General features: G+C 38.5%; 1 protein-coding gene across 1 annotated transcript in view; it reads right to left on the minus strand.

Annotated features, from left to right (window-relative positions):
- The window catches only part of LOC128661643 (opsin-5-like), a 56012-nt gene extending 30804 nt beyond the window's left edge, over nt 1-25208 (minus strand). Inside the window, exons 1-4 of the mRNA XM_053715874.1 lie at nt 25124-25208; nt 21970-22132; nt 16730-16857; nt 11971-12305 (exon numbers count right to left, since the gene is read on the minus strand). Of these exons, the coding sequence (XP_053571849.1) occupies nt 11971-12305; nt 16730-16857; nt 21970-22132; nt 25124-25208 (711 nt within the window). The remainder of the gene's footprint in view (nt 1-11970; nt 12306-16729; nt 16858-21969; nt 22133-25123) is intronic.
- Nucleotides 25209-25930: the final 722 nt, after the last annotated feature.

Genomic DNA, 25930 nt, shown 5'->3' on the forward strand with positions numbered 1-25930 from the left:
CCTAAGAAAACCACCCTTGTAGCTGGAACAAGGGAACTCTTTTCCAGATTCACTTTCTAACCATGGGAACGTAGAGAAGACAACAAGATCCCTGTACGAGAGTTTGCTTGTTGAAAAGATGGCACCTGAACCAATATGTCGTCCAGGTATGGCTCCACTGCAATTCCCCAAGACCTGATCACTGCCAAGAGATCTTGGCTTGTCAAAAGTATCTAAATACGACTTCTACACCTCAGCTTTGTACTGAGGTGCCTACCTGCCCCCTCCGATAACCAAATGATCCCAGCAGCAAATGAGAACATCCGGATTTACAAGCTGGTCTCTCCACTTGCATCCAGCTGCAATCACTGCTCAGATAATACAGAGAGCCAAATCATAAGGTCACATGACACAAAAATGAAGCTGTGCCACAGAAGGAAAGCGTACACTTCATAGCCAGCAAAGGCAGACTAATAAAAGAGCCTTACTTGAGATAGATGCTAGCTTTTTTGCCATTAAAAAATGAGTCAAGTTAAAAATTAAAAAATTAATGCCTGAGCCACCAATAGAGGGTTAACACCTTCCTGCCCATGAAGGAGATTAACCCCTTAAGTCTCTTAACCCACATACAAATTAAGTGCCTGCCAACTGCCTATAAATATTCCTCTATGAAGGATTTTAGTCCCAAAGTAAAGTGCAGAGAGTCTCCTTAACCCCTTTAGTGCAAATCTCCCAGCCCCAGACAGGGCCACCATCAGGGGGTGACAGGGGTGACTCCTGTCAGGGGCCCAATGGGCTAGGGGGGCCCCATGAGGGAAGAACTAAAAAAAAATATAATTTTTTTTTTACATTTTGGCAGTCACCAGTGGGTACTACAGCAGAGTGCTAATTAAGCATGGGAAATGTTATTACAAAGAGTAAAGTATTAGCATTTGAGAGGATTTCTGAGTGTGCACTAAACCACTATGCACAGTGTGAGACAGACTTGGCACTTTGTTTGTACAGTTTGTGCCTGAGTCAGACGGCAGATCACTTTCATTTGCAGAGGTGGTAGGACTTACTTAGCAAATGTTTTTTATTTCTTTGTGCAATTTCGGATTGTAACTTCAGTGTGGTAGTAGTTGTATGGTGGGGCCACATTTTTTTAGCAGCAGTGTATTTATGATTATTTAACAATTCTATATTTAAAACCATGCAGAAATGTTTCCTTCTCAATACGCAAATGGTAGGTGCCCTTTTGGCAGATATGCATTTTTTATTTTTTATATATATATATATATATATATATATAAAATTACATTCCAGTTTACTGCCCCTTTATGCAAGGACTTTCCAGATGCAAGGAGGCATTTTATCTAAGATTTTTACATCTGCATAAAATCTTATACTCTCAGACTAAGATTGCTCAGTGTTTGAAATGAGACAGGTTAACTTAAAACTGTTCAGTTTAAACTACAGCTGACTTAATTTTGAAATACATACCAACAAGCCTAAATCCGGCATTTAATCAGATCTAATGGTATGAGTACCACAGCTTATAGTTCCACCAAGACCATATAGAGTACAGCGTTTTCAAAATCCATAAGTACAGCTGACAGATGGGAACATTTGTACACTATATTCGCCATTTAACCTTTAAATTAATGTTTAGGCAGTTCAGGGCCCTTCCTTTCAGCCACTGCAAGCTGTTGTCATCATTTAGTTGGCATCTTCTTTACAAAAAGATAATCAGAACTCTATATTTTGTTTTCTAAATTTTTACAAAATATTAGTGTGCCTCATTACTTGTCAGGTCAATGTAAACAAGTGCTGAGTGTCTGTTTGGGTGTCTGTGTCTGAGTGTATTTCTTTGCGTGTCTATATATGAATCCTTATGTGTGAGTGTGTGTGTGTGTTTCAGTGTATGAGTGTGTCTGTGTGTATGTTACTACCTTTACAACATTTCCAAGTTTAAATAGACACTTAAGAATAAAGTGCATATACGTTTTAGTCACTTGGCCAAAAATTGCACATGTCAAAGGAGGTGGGGGGGCCTGATCAATGATTAAGTCAGGGGCTCTAAAATTTCTAGTGGTGGCCCTGGCCCCAGAAAACAAAAGCACTTACCTGCACATCTAGCTGTCAGGCAGGAGGACAGCTTACAAGGTGTGAAAGAACACATACTCCTTACAGAGACCTGTAGAAAACGAAAGAACAGAGTAAACCTACCATGGCTTTCTATACTAGGGCAGCAAATTGTTAGGAAAACGAAGCAAGATCCACCTCATAAATTCCTAACTGCTTTAAAGCCACTACTACCCTACTGAAGAGATTAACGTGGACTACGGCTAAACCCCCAAAAATCTTGCTTGTAGCAAAGGAAATCCATTTTCTTCAGACACCAAAACTTCACCTCCTCCATTGACAGAGGCAAAGAAAATGACTGGAGATTATGGGTAGGGGAGTGACACTCAACAGCTTTGCTGTGGTGCTCTTTGCTTTCTCCTGCTGGCCAAGAGTGATATTCCCACTAGTAATTGAATGACATCATGGACTCTCCATATTTTAGAAGAAAGAAAAAAAAATATTTTTAGCATTTTAATTATAAAAAATGTAATTCTAATGTGATATTGTGCTAATAGTTTGAATAAGAAAAGGTTCATATGGACTATGTGCCCCAAAAAGGTACAATCACTTGTATTAACAAAAAGTTGAGGGGTATGGGTAGTTCAAGGCTGCTAAACCCTGCAAGTCCATATAATTTGCGAACCTGAGCGTTATTATTTCCCAAGATGATAAACAGTTATTTTATACTTAGGCTACATATAGTTTTACACAGTGATCTCAATTATTTAATGATCACGTAATTGTCAATCACCCAACATTTATTCATCATACATGTTGTACAGCAGAATAGTTAATTCAATGATTGTTAGTTATATACAAGAGCTGAGCAAAACAACAAAAAATACTTAACCTATCGCCTAGATTTAGAGTTTTGCGGCCAAAGGGGTACATTAGCTACGCATCTTTTTTTCTAGCGCTGCTTCTAAACAACGCTGGTATTTAGAGTTCTCTGAAGGGTTGCGTTAGGCTCCAAAAAGGGAGCGTAAAGGCATATTTACCGCCACTTCAACTCTCAATACCAGCGTTGCTTACGGTAGCGGCTAGCTGGAAAAACATGCTCGCGCACGATTCCCCCGTAGGAAACAATGGGGCAGTTTGGGCGGAAAAAAAACCTAACACCTGCAAAAAAGCAGCGTTCAGCTCCTAACGCAGTCCCATTGTTTCCTATGGGGAAACACTTTCTAAGTCTGCACCTAACATCCTAACATGAACCCCGAGTCTAAACACCCCTAACCTTACACTTATTAACCCCTAATCTGCCGACCCCGCTATTGCTGACACCTGCATTACACAATTAACCCCTAATCTGCCGCTCCGGACACCGCCGCAACCTACATTATCCCTATGTACCCCTAATCTGCTGCCCCTAACATCGCCGACACCTACATTATATTTATTACCCCCTAATCTGCCCCCCCCCCAACGTCGCCGCTACCTTACCTACACTTATTAACCCCTAATCTGCCGACCGGACCTCGCCGCTACTCTAATAAATGTATTAACCCCTAAAGCTAAGTCTAACCCTAACCCTAACACCCCCCTAAATTAAATATAATTTTAATCTAACTAAATAAATTAAATCTTATTAACTAAAATATTCCTATTTAAAACTAAATACTTACCTGTAAAATAAACCCTAATATAGCTACACTATAACGAATAATTATTTTGTTATATTGTAGCTATTTTAGGATTTATATTTATTTTACAGGCAACTTTGTATTTATTTTAACTAGGTACAATAGTTATTAAATAGTTATTAACTATTTAATAGCTACCTAGTTAAAATAATTACAAAATTATCTGTAAAATAAATCCTAACCTAAGTTACAATTGAACCTAACACTACACTATCATTAAATTAAATAAATAAATTACCTACAATTACCTACAATTAAATAAACTAAACTAAATTACAAAAAAAACAAAGCACTAAATTACAAAAAATAAAAAAAGATTACAAGAATATTAGGCTAATTACACCTACTCTAAGCCCCCTAATAAAATAAAAAAGCCCCCCAAAATAATAAAGGTCTCTATCCTATTCTAAACTAAAAAGTAACCAGCTCTTTTACCAGCCTTTAAAAGGGCTTTTTTGCGGGGCATGCCCCAAAGTAATCAGCTCTTTTGCCTATAAAAAAAAACACAATACCACCCCCCAACATTACAACCCACCACCCACATACCCCTACTCTAACCCAAACCCCCCTTAAATAAACCTAACACTACCCCCCTGAAGATCTCCCTACCTTGAGTCGTGTTCACCCAGCCGGGCACCGATGGACCAGAAGAGGACATCCGGAGCGGCAGAAGTCTTCATCCTATCCGGGCAGAAGAGGACATCCGGACAGGCAGAAATCTTCATCCAAGCGGCATCTTCTATCTTCATCCATCTGGAGCGGAGCCATCTTCTTCCAGCCGACACAGATCCATCCTTCTTCACCGACGCCTACTCGCCGAATGAAGGTTCCTTTAAATGACGTCATCCAAGATGGCGTCCCTCAAATTCCGATTGGCTGATAGGATTCTATCAGCCAATTGGAATTAAGGTAGGAAAAATCTGATTGGCTGATTGAATCAGCCAATCAGATTCAAGTTCAATCCGATTGGCTGATCCAATCAGCCAATCAGATTGAGCTCGCATTCTATTGGGTGATCGGAACAGCCAATAGAATGAGAGCTCAATCTGATTGGCTGATTGGATCAGCCAATTGGATTGAACTTGAATCTGATTGGCTGATTCAATCAGCCAATCAGATTTTTCCTACCTTAATTCCGATTGGCTGATAGAATCCTATCAGCCAATCGGAATTCGAGGGACGCCATCTTGGATGACGTCATTTAAAGGGACCTTCATTCGGCGAATAGGCGTCGGTGAAGAAGGATGGATCCGCGTCGGCTGGAAGAAGATTGCTCCGCTCCGGATGGATGAAGATAGAAGATGCAGCTTGGATGAAGATGTCTGTCAGTCCGGATGTCCTCTTCTGCCCGGATAGGATGAAGACTTCTGCCGCTCCGGATGTCCTCTTCTGGTCCATCGGTGCCCGGCTGGGTGAACACGACTCAAGGTAGGGAGATCTTCAGGGGGGTAGTGTTAGGTTTATTTAAGGGGGGTTTGGGTTAGAGTAGGGGTATGTGGGTGGTGGGTTGTAATGTTGGGGGGTGGTATTGTGTTTTTTTTTAAAGGCAAAAGAGCTGATTACTTTGGGGCATGCCCCGCAAAAAACCCTTTTAAGGGCTGGTAAAAGAGCTGGTTACTTTTTAATTTAGAATAGGGTAGGGACCTTTATTATTTGGGGGGCTTTTTTGTTTTATTAGGGAGCTTAGAGTAGGTGTAATTAGCCTAATATTCTTGTAATCTTTTTTTATTTTTTGTAATTTAGTGTTTTGTTTTTTTTGTAATTTAGTTTAGTTTATTTAATTGTAGGTAATTGTAGGTAATTTATTTAATTAATTTAATGATAGTGTAGTGTTAGGTTTAATTGTAACTTAGGTTAGGATTTATTTTACAGGTAATTTTGTAATTATTTTAACTAGGTAGCTATTAAATAGTTAATAACTATTTAATAGCTATTGTACCTAGTTAAAATAAATACAACGTTGCCTGTAAAATAAAAATAAACCCTAAAATAGCTACAATATAATTATTCGTTATATTGTAGCTATATTAGGGTTTATTTTACAGGTAAGTATTTAGCTTTAAATAGGAATACTTTAGTTAATAATATTTAATTTATTTAGTTAGATTAAAATTATATTTAATTTAGGGGGGTGTTAGGGTTAGGGTTAGACTTAGCTTTAGGGGTTAATACATTTATTAGAGTAGCGGCGAGGTCCGGTCGGCAGATTAGGGGTTAATAAGTGTAGGTAGCGGCAACGTTGGGGGGCATATTAGGGGTTAATACAATTTATTATAGTGTTTGCGAGGCTTGAGTGCAGCGGTTTAGGGGTTAATACATTTATCATAGTGGCGGCGAGGTCCGGTCGGCAGATTAGGGGTTAATAAATATTATGTAGGTGTTGGCAATGTTAGGGGCAGCAGGGGTTCATAGGGATAATGTAGGTGGCGGCGGTGTGCGGTCGGCAGATTAGGGGTTAAAATTTTTTATTATAGTGGCGGCGATGTGGGGGGACCTCGGTTTAGGGGTACATAGGTAGTTTATGGGTGTTAGTGTACTTTATAGCACAGCAGTTAAGAGCTTTATAAACCGGCGTTAGCCCAGAAAGCTCTTTACTACTGACTTTTTTCTGCGGCTGGAGTCTTGTTGGTAGAGGGTCTACTGCTCACTTCAGCCAAGACTCTAAATACCGGCGTTGGGAAGATCCCATTGAAAAGATAGGATACGCAATTGGCGTAAGGGGATCTGCGGTATGGAAAAGTCGCAGCTTGAAAGTGAGCGTTAGATCCTTTCCTGCCTGACTCTAAATACCAGCGGGCGGCCAAAAGCAGCATTAGGAGCCCTTAACGCTGCTTTTGACGGCTACCGCAGAACTCTAAATCTAGGCGCAAATCTTAACCGACGCTGTATTGCTGGTACTAAACATCACACAGGCACTTAATTAACATTTTAATGTTTAGATTTAGAGCATCAAGATTATATCTGTTACACATAAACCAAATATGTTAAACTTAAAAACTGTCATTTTAAACTCTTTAAAATAAACAAGAACATGGACATGGTGTAAAACGCCATCTGGTGGAATGCAGGGTAGTGGTGCTCAGGTAAGGCTGGACCTGGGGGATCATATTGACCAGGGGAAAAGAAAGCAGTTGATGGAAAGAGGGTGATGTGCCATGTTACCCCTCTGAGTTTTTTTTTCTGCCCTTTCAATTACTAAGTGCAGATACTAATTGTTCTCTATGCCTCATACTTTCCCGGGTCTGAATGCCAACTGTCAGCCTAATCTTAAAGGGACAGTATACACCAATTTTAATATAACTGCATGTAACAGACACTACTATAAAGAAGAATATGCACAGATACTGATCTAAGAATCCAGTACAAAAACATTTAAAAACTTACTTAAAAGCTCCCAGTTTAGCACTGTTGATGGGGTTAGCTGGAACAGCCAGTGAAAGTGGCTGGGTAAACAAAAATAGCAGACACTCCCCACCTCCCCCCTTCCCTGCATATAAAAAGACAGATAACATAAACAGGAGCCTGCAGGAGTCTAACGCGTATATACATCTGACACTGTGGGGCTTGGTTAGTCTGAAAATCAGTACAATGTTCTTACAAAATAAGCAAAACTATACATTTTTATAAACACACTACCAAATGGGCTATATAAATGGATCATCTACAAAACATTTATGCATAGAAAAATCTACTGTACAATGTCCCTTTAAGTTTAATTTCCCACCTTCTGTCCTTGTTCTTCTTATCCCCAGTAGTTTTTCGTTTTGCTGCAAATATCACGGAATAGCTCAGACTTCTCGCTACTGTTTATCTCATATTAATAAATCAGGCAACAGAAATGATCCCGCTGCCATGATGAATTAATCGCTACTCCAGCCTTGTATGTTCTTTTGTTAATTAAAAATGCTTTTGTTATATAGTGGCATCTAGCACTGTTTTACAGCTTTAGGTAATGTGAGTGTACAGGATCCCCCAAGGGCAAACATAAAGCAAAGAGGTCATTTTGAAGTGTTCTTATCACATTCTACATTAGCTGTTAGTATATTTAGCTATAATGAAGAAGAATTTGAATGTGAAATGTAAATTCGTAACACAATTGTAGGCAGTGAGAACGGAGATATTTTCAAATGTGGTGCAAATTTCTAGAAATTTCGCTCTAAAATATTCTGGGGTTTTATTATGAAGCTTCCAACTTTCTTAGGTTATTAATGTCATATCTGTCTAGTCCTGATCTCGATCATTGTATATTAAACTTTGAATGAATTAAAACTTTTTTTAGGAGCTCGATTAATGTGTTTTTTATAGTTTAGTGTAAAAGAACAAAAAATTAGTTAGGACCAGAAATCTTTGGAGGATTTTATGTTTAATGTCTGGGGATGTATGTTTGTATGTGCATGAACATGTCTAATGGTGCTTGTGTATATGTTTGTTTGTGTGCGTGCTTTTGTGAGTGTTTTTCTTATGCACTTTCAGTCAGTGTGAGATTGTGTGTTTGAGACTTTTGTATGTGTGAGGCTCTGTGGTGTGTGTGAGAGATTGTGTGTGTGAGAGCTGTATGTGTGTGTGTGTGAGAAAGAGAGAGAGACAGAGAGAAAGAGACTGTGTGTGTGAGAGCTGTGTGTGTGTGTGTGTGAGGGAGAGAGAGAGAGAGAGAAAAAGACTGTGTGTGTGAGAGAGCTGTATGTGTGTGTGTGAGAAAGAGAGAGAGACAGAGAGAAAGAGACTGTGTGTGTGAGAGCTGTATGTGTGTGTGTGTGAGGGAGAGAGAGAGAGACTGTGTGTGTGAGAGCTGTATGTGTGTGTGTGAGAAAGAGAGAGAGAGAGAAAAAGACTGTGTGTGTGAGAGAGCTGTATGTGTGTGTGTGAGAAAGAGAGAGAGAGAGAGAGAGAGAGAGAGAGACTGTGTGTGTGAGAGCTGTATGTGTGTGTGTGTGTGTGAGAAAGAGAGAGAGAGAAAAAGACTGTGTGTGTGAGAGAGCTGTATGTGTGTGTGTGAGAAAGAGAGAGAGAGAGACTGTGTGTGTGAGAGCTGTATGTGTGTGTGTGAGAAAGAGAGAGAGAGAGAAAAAGACTGTGTGTGTGAGAGAGCTGTATGTGTGTGGGTGAGAAAGAGACAGAGAAAGAGACTGTGTGTGTGAGAGAGCTGTATGTGTGTGGGTGAGAAAGAGAGAGAGAGAGAGAGAGAGAGAGAGAGAGACTGTGTGTGTGAGAGAGCTGTATGTGTGTGGGTGAGAAAGAGAGAGAGAAAGAGACTGTGTGTGTGAGAGAGCTGTATGTGTGTGTGTGAGAAAGAGAGAGAGAGAGAGAGACTGTGTGTGTGAGAGAGCTGTATGTGTGTGGGTGAGAAAGAGAGAGAGAAAGAGACTGTGTGTGAGAGAGCTGTATGTGTGTGTGTGAGAAAGAGAGAGAGAGACAGAGAGAAAGAGACTGTGTGTGTGAGAGCTGTATGTGTGTGTGTGAGAAAAAGAGAGAGACAGAGAGAAAAAGACTGTGTGTGTGAGAGCTGTATGTGTATGTGTGTGAGGGAGAGAGCGACTGTGTGTGAGAGAGAGAGACAGAGACTATGGGGCCAAATTATCAAGCTCCGAATTGCTCGCCGGAAACAGAAGTTATGAAGCAGCTGTCTAAAGACCACTGCTCCATAACTTGTCTGCCTGCTCTGAGGCCGTGGCCATCAATCCGCCTGATCCTATACAATCGGGCTGATTGACAACCCCTTGCTAGCGGTCGATTGGCCGTGAATCTGCAGTGGGCGGCATTGCGCAAGCAGTTCACAAGAACTGCTTGTGTAATGATAAATGCTGACTGCATATGCTTTAGGTTATGGAGCAGCGGAGCTTGATAAATATGCCCCTGTGTGTGTGAGAGCTGTATGCGTATGTGTGTGAAGGAGAGACTGTGTGTGTGAGACCTGTATGTGTGTGAAGGAGAGAGAGACTGCATGTGTGAGAGCTGTATGTGTGTGAAGGAGAGACTATGTGTGTGAGACCTGTATGTGTGTGAAGGAGAGAGAGACTGCGTGTGTGAGAGCTGTATGTGTATGTGTGTGAAGGAGAGACTGTGTGTGTGAGACCTGTATGTGTGTGAAGGAGAGAGAGACTGCGTGTGTGAGAGCTGTATGTGTATGTGTGTGAAGGAGAGACTGTGTGTGTGAGACCTGTATGTGTGTGAAGGAGAGAGAGACTGCATGTGTGAGAGCTGTATGTGTGTGAAGGAGAGACTATGTGTGTGAGACCTGTATGTGTGTGAAGGAGAGAGAGAATGCGTGTGTGAGAGCTGTATGTGTATGTGTGTGAAGGATAGACTGTGTGTGTGAGACCTGTATGTGTGTGAAGGAGAGAGAGACTGCGTATGTGAGAGCTGTATGTGTATGTGTGTGAAGGAGAGACTGTGTGTGTGAGACCTGTATGTGTGTGAAGGAGAGAGAGACTGCATGTGTGAGAGCTGTATGTGTATGTGTGTGAAGGAGAGACTGTGTGTGTGAGACCTGTATGTGTGTGAAGGAGAGAGAGACTGCGTATGTGAGAGCTGTATGTGTATGTGTGTGAAGGAGAGACTGTGAGACCTGTATGTGTGTGAAGGAGAGAGAGACTGTGTGTGTGAGAGCTGTATGTGTATGTGTGTGAAGGAGAGACTGTGTGTGTGAGACCTGTATGTGTGTGAAGGAGAGAGATTTTGTGTGTGTGAGAACTGTATGTGTATGTGTGTGAGAGAGAGAGAACGTGTGTGTGAGAGCTGTAGGGGTGTATGTGTGTGAAGGAGAGAATGACTGTGTGTGAGAGCTGTATGTGTATGTATGCGAGACAGAGAGAACGTGTGTGTGAGAGCTGTATGTGTGAAGGAGAGAGACTGTGTGAGAGCTGTATGTGTGTGAGAGCTGTATGTGTGTGAGAGCTGTATGTGTGTGAGAGCTGTAAGAGTGTGTGAGAGCTGTATGTGTGTGAGAGCTGTATGTGTGTGAGAGCTGTAAGTGTGTGTGAGAGCTGTATGTGTGTGTGTGATGGCTGTATGTGTATGTGTGTGAAGGAGAGAGAGAGAGAGAGACTGTGTGTGTGATGGCTGTATGTGTATGTGTGTGAAGGAGAGAGAGAGAGAGACTGTGTGTGTGAGAGCTGTATGTGTATAGGTGTGAGGAAGAGAGACTGTGTGTGTGAGAGCTGTATGTGTGTGTGAGAGCTGTATGTGTGTGAGAGCTGTAAGTGTGTGTGAGAGCTGTATGTGTGTGTGTGTGATGGCTGTATGTGTATGTGTGTGAGAGCTGTATGTGTGTGAGAGCTGTATGTGTGTGAGAGCTGTATGTGTGTGATGGCTGTATGTGTATGTGTGTGAAGGAGAGAGAGAGAGAGACTGTGTGTGTGATGGCTGTATGTGTATGTGTGTGAAGGAGAGAGAGAGAGAGAGAGAGAGAGAGAGAGAGAGAGACTGTGTGTGTGAGAGCTGTATGTGTATAGGTGTGAGGGAGAGAGACTGTGTGTGTGAGAGCTGTATGTGTGTGTGAGAGCTGTATGTGTGTGAGAGCTGTAAGTGTGTGTGAGAGCTGTATGTGTGTGTGTGATGGCTGTATGTGTATGTGTGTGAGAGCTGTATGTGTGTGAGAACTGTATGTGTGTGTGAGAGCTGTATGTGTGTGTGTGATGGCTGTATGTGTATGTGTGTGAAGGAGAGAGAGAGAGACTGTGTGTGTGATGGCTGTATGTGTATGTGTGTGAAGGAGAGAGAGAGAGACTGTGTGTATGAGAGCTGTATGTGTATAGGTGTGAGGGAGAGAGACTGTGTGTGTGAGAGCTGTATGTGTGTGTGAGAGAGCTGTATGTGTATGTGTGTGAGGGAGAGAGAGAGACTGTGTGTATGAGAGCTGTATGTGTATAGGTGTGAGGGAGAGAGACTGTGTGTGTGAGAGCTGTATGTGTGTGTGAGAGAGCTGTATGTGTATGTGTGTGAGGGAGAGAGAGAGACTGTGTGTTTTTGTGTGATTAGTTGGGCTTAGGGCATGGTTAGGGTTGGATTTTGGGAGGGCTAAATGTTAATAGGTTGCAGGGCAACAAATATACCCTATTGCTGAACCTCCTCGTCTTTTTGCCACCTAGCAAAGCCCGGTTGGTTACATTGTAAATACAACCAGTCCAGTTGAATTCTGATTTCTATAACCATAATCCATTTAACAATTAGCGTTTTTTTTATTATATACAAAATTAAACAATAAAGCATGATCAGTTAGATGGCATAAGTGAGTCTGATTGAATACCTTCACTATGATAATCTGCACATTATTGTTCTTCGGTGGACCAGCCAAATGCTGCTCAACTGCTTTCTGGGACGTCTTCACAGTTACCAGTATAAGTGAATAAGAGGTAATTATAACTCCACATGGAATGATGAAGCAAAACACAAAGAGAGCTATTGTGTAGGACCGTGCTACTCTGTTTACGTTTGAAGAGTGCCAATCGATACAGCAAGCTGTACCATAAGGTTCAGTTCCATATTCTCCCCAGTGAGCGAGCGGTGAGAGGGCAAAGATGGCTGCATATGCCCAAGCACATATAATGAGTATTCGCCCATGTTCATGGCCAAATCTGTTTCCTGAAAGATATATAACAAAGACATGCAAAAAACATGTATGTAAGTTTTGTTAAAGTTAGTATTAAAGCATATAATTAAATGTAAGATTTGTTATGAGTCCAAATCATTGCAATGTTTTAGAACAGACAAGAGGATTTGCATTAAACTGAATTGTGTAGACTTTTCAATTCAAACACATGAACTAAACTACAGAGAAGAATTATGGAGTAAAAGTTTAAAAATTAAAAAATATTTAAATCAAAAGGTTATGTAGGATTGTAGATTTTACATTGAAGTGTCTATTATAGGGATAGAATAGTCAAATTAAACATGCATGATTCAGATTGAGCATGTCATTTTATGACTTTTAAATTCACTTCTATTTTCAATTTTACTTTGTTCTGTTGGTATCCTTTGTTGCAAAAGAATATATACATATCTTACACTACTGAGAGATAGCTGGTGATTGGTGGCTACACACCGCTGTCTCCTGTCATTGGCTGACAAACTGTATTCAGAAAGCTCCTAGCTCAACAGAACTGCTTGTGCAATGTTAAATGCAGACAGCGTATGCATGCATTCAGCGATGTCGGGTGGACATGAACACTACAGCGGATCATGTCCGCCCGACAGTTAGTAAATCAGCCCCATTAAGTTTCTTTAAGGTCTCTGTTAAAGGGACATACAAGTAATCAATTTGTTGGTAATTAAACACCTAAAGATCTCTATAGAAATTTTAAAAACATTTAAACTCTTGTTTAAAGGCATAGTAAACCCAAATTTTTTCTTTCATGATTCAGACAGCCCATGCAATTTTAAGCAACTTTCTAATTTACTACTATTATCAATTTTTTCTTTGTTCTCTTGGTATTTTTATTTTAAAATCAGGAATTTAAGCTTAGGAGCCAGCCAATTTTTGGTTCAGAACTTGGGTAGTGCTTGTTGATTGGTGGCTAAAATTAATGAATTCTGCAGTGCTTTGCAGTAAAGGGGACACGTCCCTTGAAAAGTATTTTGTTTATCTTTATTTCCTGCTGAGATATTAGATACAGATATAAATGTGGAGATTAAAACAGAAACAATTTTGCAGGTAAGCTTTGGCTGCATTATATATTTAAAAACTTGTTAGTTCAAACTGTTTTATGTCCCTTTAAATTACAGAAAAGCAGGCAAAATAAATAACAAATGTGCACTGTATAATTAAACATTTTATAGGCATTTAAATTGCTCTGCTAAACACATCTTGCCTAGGGTTGCCACGTGCTCCATAAAAATACTGAACAAACTATAGGTCACTGACACTAGTGGTAGGTGGGGTCCCCCCAAAAAGCCCCACCCTTGATGCCATCATGTATATTTTTCACAACTGAGTAGTTATTTTATCCCCTCGGCTGCCAGTAACAACCATACACAGTAGTCATTTGACTGCTCTGACTGATTGCTGCCTATAACACGTATAATAGAAAATGCACAGTGTTCCTTCTTTTTGGGTCATATTTGTAATACATAGAGGCATAGGAGATAACTGACACTATATATGCTAAAATTCCAGACCGTACGGTTGAATACTAGACACCTGGCAACCTAATCTTGCCTCTGTTTAAATATCGTGAGAGGCCCCAAAGCATTTTATGTATCATGTTGCAAGTCAATAAATAGTTTAGGCAATTTTCTAGCATTTTGAAGAAAAAGTTCCTTTAAAGGGACATTAACAGTTTGAAATTGTAATACACAGTATTTAATTATGTGTATTAAAAAACAAACTGCAGTATATTTTCATTATTTTTTGTCCCATTTTCATGTAAATTGAAATTGATTGGTTTTCTCAAGTTCACTGAATTTCTATAAAGTAATGTGCACCACCATGTTGAAGTCTATCTTTCTTTTCTGCTGAGGACAATTAGGAACAGATATGAAATCGGCAGTATAAGAGAGCATGCAAACATGGCTATGTGGAAACCCTATTAGATATCAGCTTTAACAATCTTATATTCCCCACACTCTCTTTAATTGTCTGCAATATATCTATCTCTGCTTGCCCTCAGAAGAAGAGATAGATAAATGGAAAACCTGGGTTTCAACATGTCTGCACCCATTACTTCCTAGAAACTAGAATGTAAACGTTTTACTTATAGCTTCAATATTCAAACAAATAATATATATATATATATATATATATATATTTAGGGTTGGGATTCCCCTAGGGTAAAGGGGAATTAGGTGTGGGAACAGATTAAAGTTCTCTAAATTCCCTGCAGGGTCAGCCTATGTATCCCTGGAGGGCAGTGCCTGATACCAAATTATATATAAAAAAAATATAGAGAAAGAAAAAGAGGTATCTGGTGGCACACTTCAATTGAGAGCTTATGATTACAATTCATGCATCAGAAAGGCACTAGGAAGATATTAAATTAAAATATAACTTTTATTATGTTAATTAAAATAAAAACCTTAATTAGTGTAATACAAAATACAATCCAATGTTTACTAAGTTGTCGCCCACGATAAACATAGGGACAGCTGACTTTCTATTATTTGGTACAGTATGAACTGTATAGTACATATATAGATTGCCCTATTATTAGTATGAATATGTTAATTCAAATAAGTAACACATACCCTTAATGACAAAGGCCTTTGACAAAGCAGTAGGTGAAACGCGCGTCAAGCATTCGCTCTGCTTCTCTATGTGCTAAACTGTTGTAACTAATAGATTTAACTTATTTTGTTGGCCGATATCGGCATCTTTAGCTTAAAAAACCTGGCGGGTAATTAGTGGGGTTATTACTCTCAGTATAATTATTATGCTACGCTAGTTATCTCCGGATAATTTAAACTATTGTGGCTAGTGAGGGAGCAGTTTTGTGGTGCGCCCACATTACTCTCATGGAGAATACCTTAAGGCTTCCTTCTGATGTGTAATAACAAAGGACACACGTTCTCAACTCCACACTACCCAGTACCCAGTTTTTGAGCTAACTTATATAACAATAAAAGGAACGCTATTTAGGGACTATTTCCCTGTAATTGACTATGAGAAGCAACACACTTTATTTTTAATTTAACCCTGTGTTTTTGGGCACCACTGTATTAATGACATTAACACCCATCATGGGTTACTCAGTAAAATAAATACGATTAGTAGGTGAGGTAGGTACCAAACTTAAGACTAAAATTGTGGGGCAACATATGTTTATTGTGCTGCTCAGTCTAAGCTAATTAATCTGTGACCTTTTCTGGGGGAATCCTGCAATATTTTCCAGGCATCCCCCCTTTCTTTTTTGAATGGAATTGTTGTTACACTACCTCACTATATGATTTTGTAAATCACATATACAACTATGTTATAACTTATTTAACCCTGCGTGGACCAGGACACAGTATTTTTATAACTAATATCTTCTTCCTTTATTTTAAATTCTATTTATTGATGATGATTTAGATCATCATTAAGGGTATATGTTACTTATTTGAATTAACATATTCATACTAATAATAGGACAATCTATATCTGTATTATACAGTTCATACTGTACCAAATAATAGAAAGTCAGCTGTCCCTATGTTTATCGTGGGTGACAACTTAGTAAACATTGGATTGTATTTTGTATTACACTAACACAAATATACCCTATTTTTAACCATTATATACACAATTAAGGTTTTTATTTTAATTAACATAATAAAAGTTATATTTTAATTTAATATCTTCCTAGTGCCTTTCTGATGCATGAATTGTAATCATAAGCTCTCTATTGAAGTGTGCCACCAGATACCTCTTTTTCTTTCTCTATATTTTTATATATATATATATATATATATATATATATACACATACAGTATATATATATATAGTATCATCAGACAAATTTTTAGCACATTTTTAATTGTTGGCACATTTTTGGGTGAAAAGACCCTGCATACCGAATTAGCCTCTGCATCATTTCTGCCTTTAAGCTACTTGCTTAAACAGGGATTAAGAGGATATGTTTGAATATGTTTCAGTATGATGATGACTGACTCACTTTCTTTAATATTGCTAGCACATAATGCAATATAATGCAGCGTGGCAACATAAGAGATATTCATATTAAGTACTTTTTAAACTGAAATTGCACATCTTCAAATAGATCTAAATTTAGATCCCAATTAAATTACTATTTGTTCTCCTTATTTCTATCATATAATTCATTTTAATCTTATTTGCATTTATGACGCAAGTGGTTTACCTCTTTATGCTTCAGTATTTGTGTGACAATGTAGAAAACATTACTTTCACTGACTTAATACACTGCAAGATGTTATTCTCCACTGACTTGATACACTGCAATGCAACAATTGTTTTATACACCACTTTTTATTATAAATAAAGTTTAATGAAATGAATCTCATATATAATTGAGGGTCAGCTTTTGTGACATCATCACTTTTAAAGATAAACTCACCGTAAGTGGGAAAGCAAACTTTCATGCAGCACACGGTACTCAGTAATGTTATAGTAGACAGGCTGCAAATTCCAAACCATACACCGCAGAATGCATAGAACGTACATATATGTCTCCCATATATCCACCTAGAAACATAATAATACAGGTGTAAGTCTTGAAAACAACATAGTGATAGAAGAAAGAAGAAGGCGCCACAATAGTGCAATATCAGTGATGTTTGTACTTCACGCACATAATTAGTTGTACTTACTAGAAGCAAGATACTTGAGAAGTGCCACAAGAGCACTCTGGACTATTAATAGCTGTCCAGATAGCTATCCTCTCACTGGAGGGTGGATGCAGAGGTTCCAAAGTCAGAATTAAGGTGATAAGTCCCAATGCAGCATATGGACGTCCAATATCAAGGTAGAAGATACGCAATGGACAGTGCGTTCCCAACAATTTCAAAAGTGATATAGTATCCACTTAAAATACATATAGGCGTGGTCAACAGTCTCAAAATCAACTGTGGTTTTATTAAAAACAAATGATAACAAACAACGCATTTCCCGGTTTACTGACCGCTTCATCAGGTGTGTAAATAACAAATACAAACTCACGACTTAAAAGGCTGAAATCGGTGTCTAGTGCCAAATAGTGTGCATGCGCATGCCATTGCCCGGACCAATAAGAGACACAAACTCAACCGGCTTCAATCCTATTGGTACAAAATTGTAGGTGTGTGTGAATAACCCCTTTGCAATTGCAATCTAGGTCAGCCAATTAGAAAACATAAGAAAAATAACAAATACGACTGAAAATGATAAAATGATGAAATGAATAAAAATCTATACAGTATGTGTCTATCAAATAAAAATGTACAATGAGTCTGACCGATATAGATCTTAACTCGCTAAGTTAGCGATAAACAGAAATCGGCTGGGGCTATGCTTATAATATATGGAGAATGTATATATGGCCATAGGAATTATTAAGAAAAACGCATAAATATATGACAAGGAGCCGGTTGTATAATACGCCCCATCAGGCCGGACAACAACATAGACATACCACTGAGATAATGTATATATAACGTTATTGCCAAGCCACACATATTAATTCATTAGACACAAAGCACAATATATTTGAACAACCTCTAAAATTAAACAATAGTGAAATAGCCCCATATGTTATAGATCAATTGATACATGATCAATACATATATATCGATATATCATATAACATATATATACAAAATCAAGAATATGCTGATAAATGTAAATTAAACACAAATACATATACAAAAATAAAAATTGTGCACAAAGCATTCATAAAAAATATTGTTAAACATAATGATAGATATATACTACTCAGCAAACAATACACTAGTGTATATTGTTGATAACTGACTAAAGATTCCCTAAACCCAATATGCTGTTAATAAATGCTAAAAGGCTGAATGCAATAATGAGCTTGCCTGACTTATAACATAAGTATAAATATACCATACCATCTTAAAATGGGATATATTATATACTAAGATGAAATAGTATAAAAATAATATCCGCATATAAAAAGTGACCAATAGAAAAACTGAAAATACATTAAAAACAAAAACAGGTGTGAAGAAGTTATATTAAAATAATATAATATATTAAATATATAATAAAATATTATATGACCTCACGTACACTGGGAATAATAATTGAAGGCTGCCATATCGATATGTTCATTTAATCCATAAGGATTTAAAGTCTTCATTCTCCAGATCCAATATGTCTCTGTCTAAAATGTAAAAATGTATTCCTTCCCCATTTGGGGGTGATATATTCAATAGGGAAAATAGTAAAAATATTTGTTTAACCTTCATGAAATTTCCCTCTATGCCAGGGTATACTATGGTTGACTAATGTTTTTTTGAGATTCCTTTGATGTTCACTCCACCTCTTTTTTAGGGGTCTAGAGGTTCTACCAATGTACTGTATTCCACATTTACATTGCAACAAATAAACTACAAAAGCGGAGTCACAGGTGAAGCGTGATGTAATTTCAAACTCCTCTTTGGTAGAATAAGATTTAAAATCCACCCTATTCCCAGAAAAAACATAAAATAGATTCATCGCGCTAAGCAATATCACGACCATGCCACCTTATGCGAGTATTACAATTTGAAAGTAAAGGGGTGCACTCAATGGCAAACAAAATTTGCGTTTGTCGGGTTAGCGAGAGTTAAGACCTAAGGGTTAATTTTACAAATGCTGGGCGGACATGATTTGCTGCAGCGAATCATGTCCACCCAGCATCTCTAAATGCCGACAGCATACGCTGTGGCATTTAATATTGCACAAAATTAATTTGTACTTTGGATAACAGAAAATAATATAATATTAGAAAATATTACACCGCCCCCACCCGGCTTCTTCATAATACCCCCTGGGTGCCAACATTTTTCGTGGAGAACACTGATATATATATATATATATATATATATATATACAGTATATATATATATATATATATATATATATATATATATATATATAAAGAAAGAACATTTTCTTCTACGTGAAGAACATTGGAATGTGAAAAATGAATAACTCACTACAGATTTAGCGTAGTTGGTCTAACGTGGTTTTCGGGTTAGCACCCGAGCAAAATGTTTTTTTTGTTTGATTTTTGTTTAAAGCACGCTCCATTGAAGTCTATAGGGAGAAGTTGGTGTATTTTAAAACTTTGAAATACAAACACTTCAGTATCCAGTTAGACCAGAGATTTTCTTATTTTTCAAATAGTTTAAATGTAAAAGATTAAAGCTGCTAATCCATTTTACTCGTGTTGTTTTTTAAGCATTTAATTAATGTTGTTTTTTTGTAATTTTTTACATTAGATTTGTTCAGAAGTACTTATCAACAATGAATTAATAGTATTACGTTAAACACCAAATTACAGTACAGCAAATGTGCTGTATTATTATACAGTAAATTTATGAAATGTTGCTAATTTGACAGTTTGTCTACAGCCTCTTGATCTTCTTTGTCATCTGATCTTCCTGGATTTGATCCTTCTTCCACCCTACCACAAATTACTGTCTTTTTTTTTTTTGCTTTGATTATGGCTTTGTTGGCTGACTGTGCTTTAAACTACCTTGCTTCTGGCTTTTAATCTATCATCCCGGACACAAAAAGTGTAATTAATTCACTTAAGCTGTTATCATTGCTAGAACAATGCCGGATGTTTGAAAAGGAATATCAATTCCATGAAAATTAAATAATGCTCCTATGTGTTCATTTTGTCAGAATACCTATACTTCTTGCACAATATTCTCCCAAAAATGAACTTTTCTGGTAGCAGACAAACCCTCTGATTTTAAGTGACTCTCCCCTAATTGACAACATTGCTCCAGGTAAAAAGGTAAACTCTTCTGTATTCCTCTAGGAATGTTCATGGGTGGGGGAGTTCAAGGGGGGACATATCCCCCACTGACCAGTTTACATGTATGGAGTTAGATCCTGGGGGTAGGTAAGAAACGAGCTGTCACTCTTTTCCTTGTGACCTACATAGGCATGAGGCTCCTCATTAGATATAGGGTATTATCTTCTTCGCATGAACAATATTAGACAATGAGTATTAAGCAGGAAAAGACTACAAAACTATACCTCTACCTCAGTGTAAAATAATTACCTCATCTAAAAAAGATGAATATTCTAGCACACGAGAATAATTGCTAATGTAAAGTTTGTGAAGAACGCTATTTAGTCTATTTTTTAGCACACCTTGGGTTAAGCGCAACTTCGGGTTAGTGAGGGATTTCATTTGTCCACGCTATCCAACCTCCAGATGTTAGCGCAGCTGAGGGTTTTACTCAAGGGCTAACATTTTACTTTCCACTTGTAACACTAAGATTTTTACGCTCTACTTGTAATCTAGGCCTCAATGTTTTAAATGCAGCTGTCCTTTTGTTATCAAACTGCATTATTTTGCTGTTCAGGGAGATAGCTTCTTTTGTGTTATTTATCTTACGCTTTGCTCTGGCCAAATAGGAGCAGATATACATATTTTCTCCAGCTGCCTCATTTTTAGAGATAACTTTAAAGGGGCAAGAAAACAATTTTTTTTTGTTTCTTAAATCAGAGCAAATGATTTTAAACAACTTTTCAATTTACTTCTATTATCTCATTTGTTTTGTTCTCTTAGTATTATTTGTTGAAAAGGATACCTAAGTAGACTCAGGAGCTGCTAATTGGATGCTGCACATATATGCCTCTTTTAATTGGCTGACCAATGTGTTCAGATATCTCCCAGGTGTGCATTGCTGCCCCTTCAACAAAGGATACTAAGAGAATAAAGCAAATTATATACAGTAATAGAAGTACATTAAAAACTTGTTTAAAATTGTATGCGCTATCTAAATCATTAATTTTATGTCCCATTAAGGCAGGGGTATCAAGCTCATTGTATCCAGAGCCCACTAGCCAAGTGTTCTTCTTTTATGGGGGCCACTTGAACAGGGTGAGTGCACTGGAACTGGATATACTAGAGTCTGGAAGGGACATTTACTCATGAAGTAGTGCATGGTAGTAGCTATAGTTCACAATAGACATACACAGTGTATATTTATCTTGTGAGAGCCAAGTGAAGTCATCACTCTGGAACTGAATAAAAAGTGACATTTATCCAAGCAGCGCATAATGGGAGTCTACACTGGACAATGGATGTTTGCCTTTATATTTATCTTGTGAGTACCTATACAGAACATAAACTTGTTACACCTATTAGAATCCTAAAAAATAATAATTCCGGGGCCAAATTAATAATTTACCTAATAAACAAGGGAGGGCCAGATTAAATTATTTTGAGGGCTGCATATGGCCCCAGGGCCAGTACTTTGAGACCATTGCTTTAAGGAGAAGCAGATAAAAAGAATAATGAAACATATTAAATAACTATTTTCTACTACACATAATACATAGTTCCCAATTATCCCACATGGTGTGTCACTGTCACAAACTGGGAGCTTTGTCCAGCTAAAGTGAAAACTGTTTAAATGCCTTTAAAACGTTGAATTTACATACATACATTTTGCAATGGAATGAATCATTTCTGATGCATAAATAAAAAAATGACTTCAATATCCCTTTAAGTAAATTTTTTTACAATAGTGACCCCCTGAAGTGCTGAAAAGAGCCGATGCAAAAGTTTCTACTACAATTGTTTTTTTTAAATACTTTGTTTTCATTTTTAACAATGAATATACTAACCTGTGTGAGAAGCTGGAAGTGATGGCAAGAGGGTATAGCGTCAATGTCATAGCAAGGTCACTTACAGCAAGATTAACTATTAGATATTCTGCTGGTCTCAGCAATTGCCTTTTCTGGTAGGATACATATAAAAGAACGATGTTCCCAAACAAAGAAAATATACCTATATAAAAAAGAAATACTGTAAGAAATTATAATAATTCCATCCAAATAAACATATTCCTACTGATGCATCCTTATGCATAGACTAAACATTTAGGGCTAGGGCTAGATTTATTGTGCGCCCACAAGCGGGCAAATTTGCCCGTTTGTGGTCGCGATAATTACCCAGCCATTACATTAGCGCTCAGAAAATTAACCAGAGATTAGATTTCTGGTAAATTTTCTAAAAGTTCCCCAAATGCCCTCAAAATTAAAAAAAAAAAAAAATCATGTATCAGTTTTTGGGGTCTAAAGTTGGTGGGAGTGGGTATTAGATAAAAAAAAAAAATGGCAAAAAAAAGCTTTACATTGCAGTCTATGGGAACTGTGTGTTCCCAGTAAATATATATGTATATAATCATATATATTTAAAAATATGCTGCCATCGTGGCGCTACTTTCCCCTTCGCTGCGTGAGTTTCTCATGCCATCTCTGATAGCATCAGAATAAGGCTCTCATTGGAGCCTATGGAAGCGCTCTCTCGTGATTGCAATGCTTCCCAGCAATGCGAATGAGAGCTAGCATTTGAATTGCTGTTAACTTGTAATAACAGCACACATTAGCGAGCGCTGGTATTAAACAGTGGATTACAGATTAGAGCCTACACAAGCCTAACAAGGAAAAGTAGGTTTATTTGGTGCAGGAACACTAATTATAATGTATCCCCCCTTCATATGCAGCAAAAAAAAAAACATGAAGCAGCAACTAGTCCTAAAGCCTGTCTCTCCCCCTCTCTTTTGCGCTCTCTCCCCCTCTTTTGCGCTCTCTCGCTCCACCTCTCTTTTGCTCTCTCTCTCCCCCCTCTCTTTTGATCCCTCTTCCCCCTCTCTTTTGCTTGCTCTCCCTCATCTCTTTTGCTCTCTCTCCTCCTCTCTTTTGCGCTCTCTCCCCCTTTCTTTTGCGCTCTCGCTCCACCACTCTTTTGCTCTCTCTCCCCCTTTCTTTTGCGCTCTCGCTCCACCTCTCTTTTGCTCTCTCTCCCCCTCTCTTTTACTCGCTCTCCCCCCTCTCTTTTTGCGCTCTCTCCCCCTTTCTTTTGCGCTCTCTCCCCCTCTCTTTTGCGCGCTCTCTCTCCCCCTCTCTTTTGCGTTCTCTCTCTCTTTTGCACTCTCTCCCCCCTCTTTTGCGTGCTCTTTCTCCCCCTCTCTTTTGCGCTCTCTCTCTCCCCCTCTCTTTTGCGCTCTCTCTCTCCCCCCCTCTTTTGCGCGCTCTCTGCCCCTCTCTTTTGCACTCTCTCCCCCCTCTTTTGCGTGCTCTTTCTCCCCCTCTCTTTTGCGCTCTCTCTCTCCCCCTCTCTTTTGCGCTCTCTCTCTCCCCCCCTCTTTTGCGCGCTCTCTGCCCCTCTCTTTTGCACTCTCTCTCCCCCTCTTTTGCGCTCTCTCCCCCTCTCTTTTGCGCTCTCTCTCACCCCCTCTCTTTGCGCTCTCTCTCTCTCCCCCTCTTTTGTGCTCTCTCTCTCCCCCTCTCTTTTGCGCTCTCTCTCTCCCCCTTTCTTTTACGCTCTCTCTCCCCCTCTCTTTTGCGCTCCCTTTCCCCCCTCTCTTTTGCTCTGTCTCTCCATCCCTCTCATTTGCTCTTTCTCTCCATCCCTCTCTTTTGCTCTCTCTCTCCCCCCTCTCTCCCCCCTCTCTTTTGCTCTCTCTCTCCCAGTTCCCCCCTCTCTTCTGCATTTTCCCCTCTCTTCTGCTCTTCCCCCTCTCTTTAGCTCTTTCCTATCTCTTTTTGTCTGTCCCTCTCTCTTTCTATTTCTCTCCCCTCTCTGTCACGCCGACTGCTCCCGGTCCTGCCTCCGCCACACCCGACCACGCCCCGACCATGTCTGGTCCCGCCCACTTTCGGCCACAAACAGCATGGATTGTCAGGTAAAGCCAGGTGTGTTTGTCCTCGTGCTGTCTCTACTGTGCATGAAAGCTTCGGACAAACACACTTGGCCTTTTATATAATAGGATATATATATATCGTTAAGATCCAAAGGAACAGCAGACACAATTTCAAGTCAAAAAGGTAGGAATAGCTCAATTTATTTGGAAAGTTCTAAACAAAGATAGGTAGACAGTCAGACAACACCTGATGCATTTTGCGCACGCGCACATGTGCTTCATCAGAGTCTCTGAGGAGGTTGTCAAATATAAGCAGGTCATATCAGATGAGGAAGGGGAGTTACAAGTGACTGGTTTAACCAAGTATACTATACTTTACTGTGCTATTATGGCATCTTGGGCACCGACACTGGGGAACTGAGACAAGCACTGTGCCCCTATTAACCGGGACTAGACCTCATTACCTGAGACTTGCTGCTTGACACACTACAGGCATTGTCCTAGATCACTTGGACTTATTTATTACCTTCAGCAATTGTTGTCATAGAGTGGTTACGACTTATATACCATTACTGCTCATCTTGTACCTTTTAATTAGGGTCTACTAAGATATTGTCCATTGCATGATATTTGTGAATATTATATATATATATATATATATATATATATATATATACACACACACACATAAAAGTCAGTTAAATAAGAAATTAATTTGATGATAAACATTGAAAACAGTGACTTTAAAGGGACATATTTATTTCATGATTCAGATAGAGCATACAGTTTTAAACAACTTTGCAATTTACATCTATTACCTAATTTGCTTTGTACTCTTTAAATCCTTTGTTGAAAATCATTCTAAGGTGGGCTTAGGAGCAAAAATGCAATGCTGGGAGCTAGCTGCTGATTGGTGGCTGCAAATATATGATTCTTGTAATTGGCTCAACAGTTTGTTTAGCTAGCTCCCAGTAGCGATGTGCTGCTCCTTCAATAATGGATATTAATAGAATAAAGCAAATTTGATAGACGTAAATTGGGAAGATGACTAAAATTGTATGCTCTATCTGAATCACGGAAGAAAAATATCTCATATCTCTTTAATATTTAGGCAAAAAAATATATAATCTTACCAAATAATAAATAAATGGTCCCAACAATGTTATCAGCGGTTTTAGGTATATTTGAATAAAATGATGCATTTCTCATTGATCCCATCTGTAAAAATAAAGAATTCAAAACTCTAAAGCAGTGTGCATAGTAGAATATACTTTAAACTTTAATTAAAAAATATATGTTGTAAAAGAACATATTTCCCAGTTCACGTTGAAGTTCATTCATACAAAGATAAACCGATAAAAACAAAATTGCTTTAAATGCAGTACATTCTATTTCTTCACTTACAGTCAGGGCCGCTACTAGAAATTTTGGGGCCCCTTACTTAACCATTGATCAGGGCCCCCCCTTGACATGTGCAATTTTTGACCGAGTGACTAAAACGTATATATGCACTTTATTCTTAAGTGTAGTCAAACTTGGAAATGTTGTAAAGTAGGTAGTAACACACAAACACAGAAACACACAGACACACAAGGATTCACATATAGACACTCTAGCAGACATGCAAAGAAACACACAAACAACTTCAGACACCAACACTCAGCACTTGTTTACATTGATCTGACAAGTAATGAGGTAGACTACAGTTTTGTCAAAAATGGAGATTTACAAGACAAAATATGGAATTCTGATTATCTTTTTGTCAAGGAAGATGCCAACTATATGATGATAACAGCATGCAGTGACTGAAAGGAAGGGCCCAAAACTGCCTAAACAATAATTTAAAGGTTAAGTGGTGGATTGGTGACTTCCAGAAAGCTGTCATTAGTCTCAAAGTCTGTAGAAAGATGTGAATAATCAGTAGTAAGGTCAAAATGTCC

Source organism: Bombina bombina, chromosome 5 (genome assembly GCF_027579735.1).
Source record: "Bombina bombina isolate aBomBom1 chromosome 5, aBomBom1.pri, whole genome shotgun sequence".
NCBI classification, from domain to species: Eukaryota; Metazoa; Chordata; class Amphibia; order Anura; family Bombinatoridae; genus Bombina; species Bombina bombina.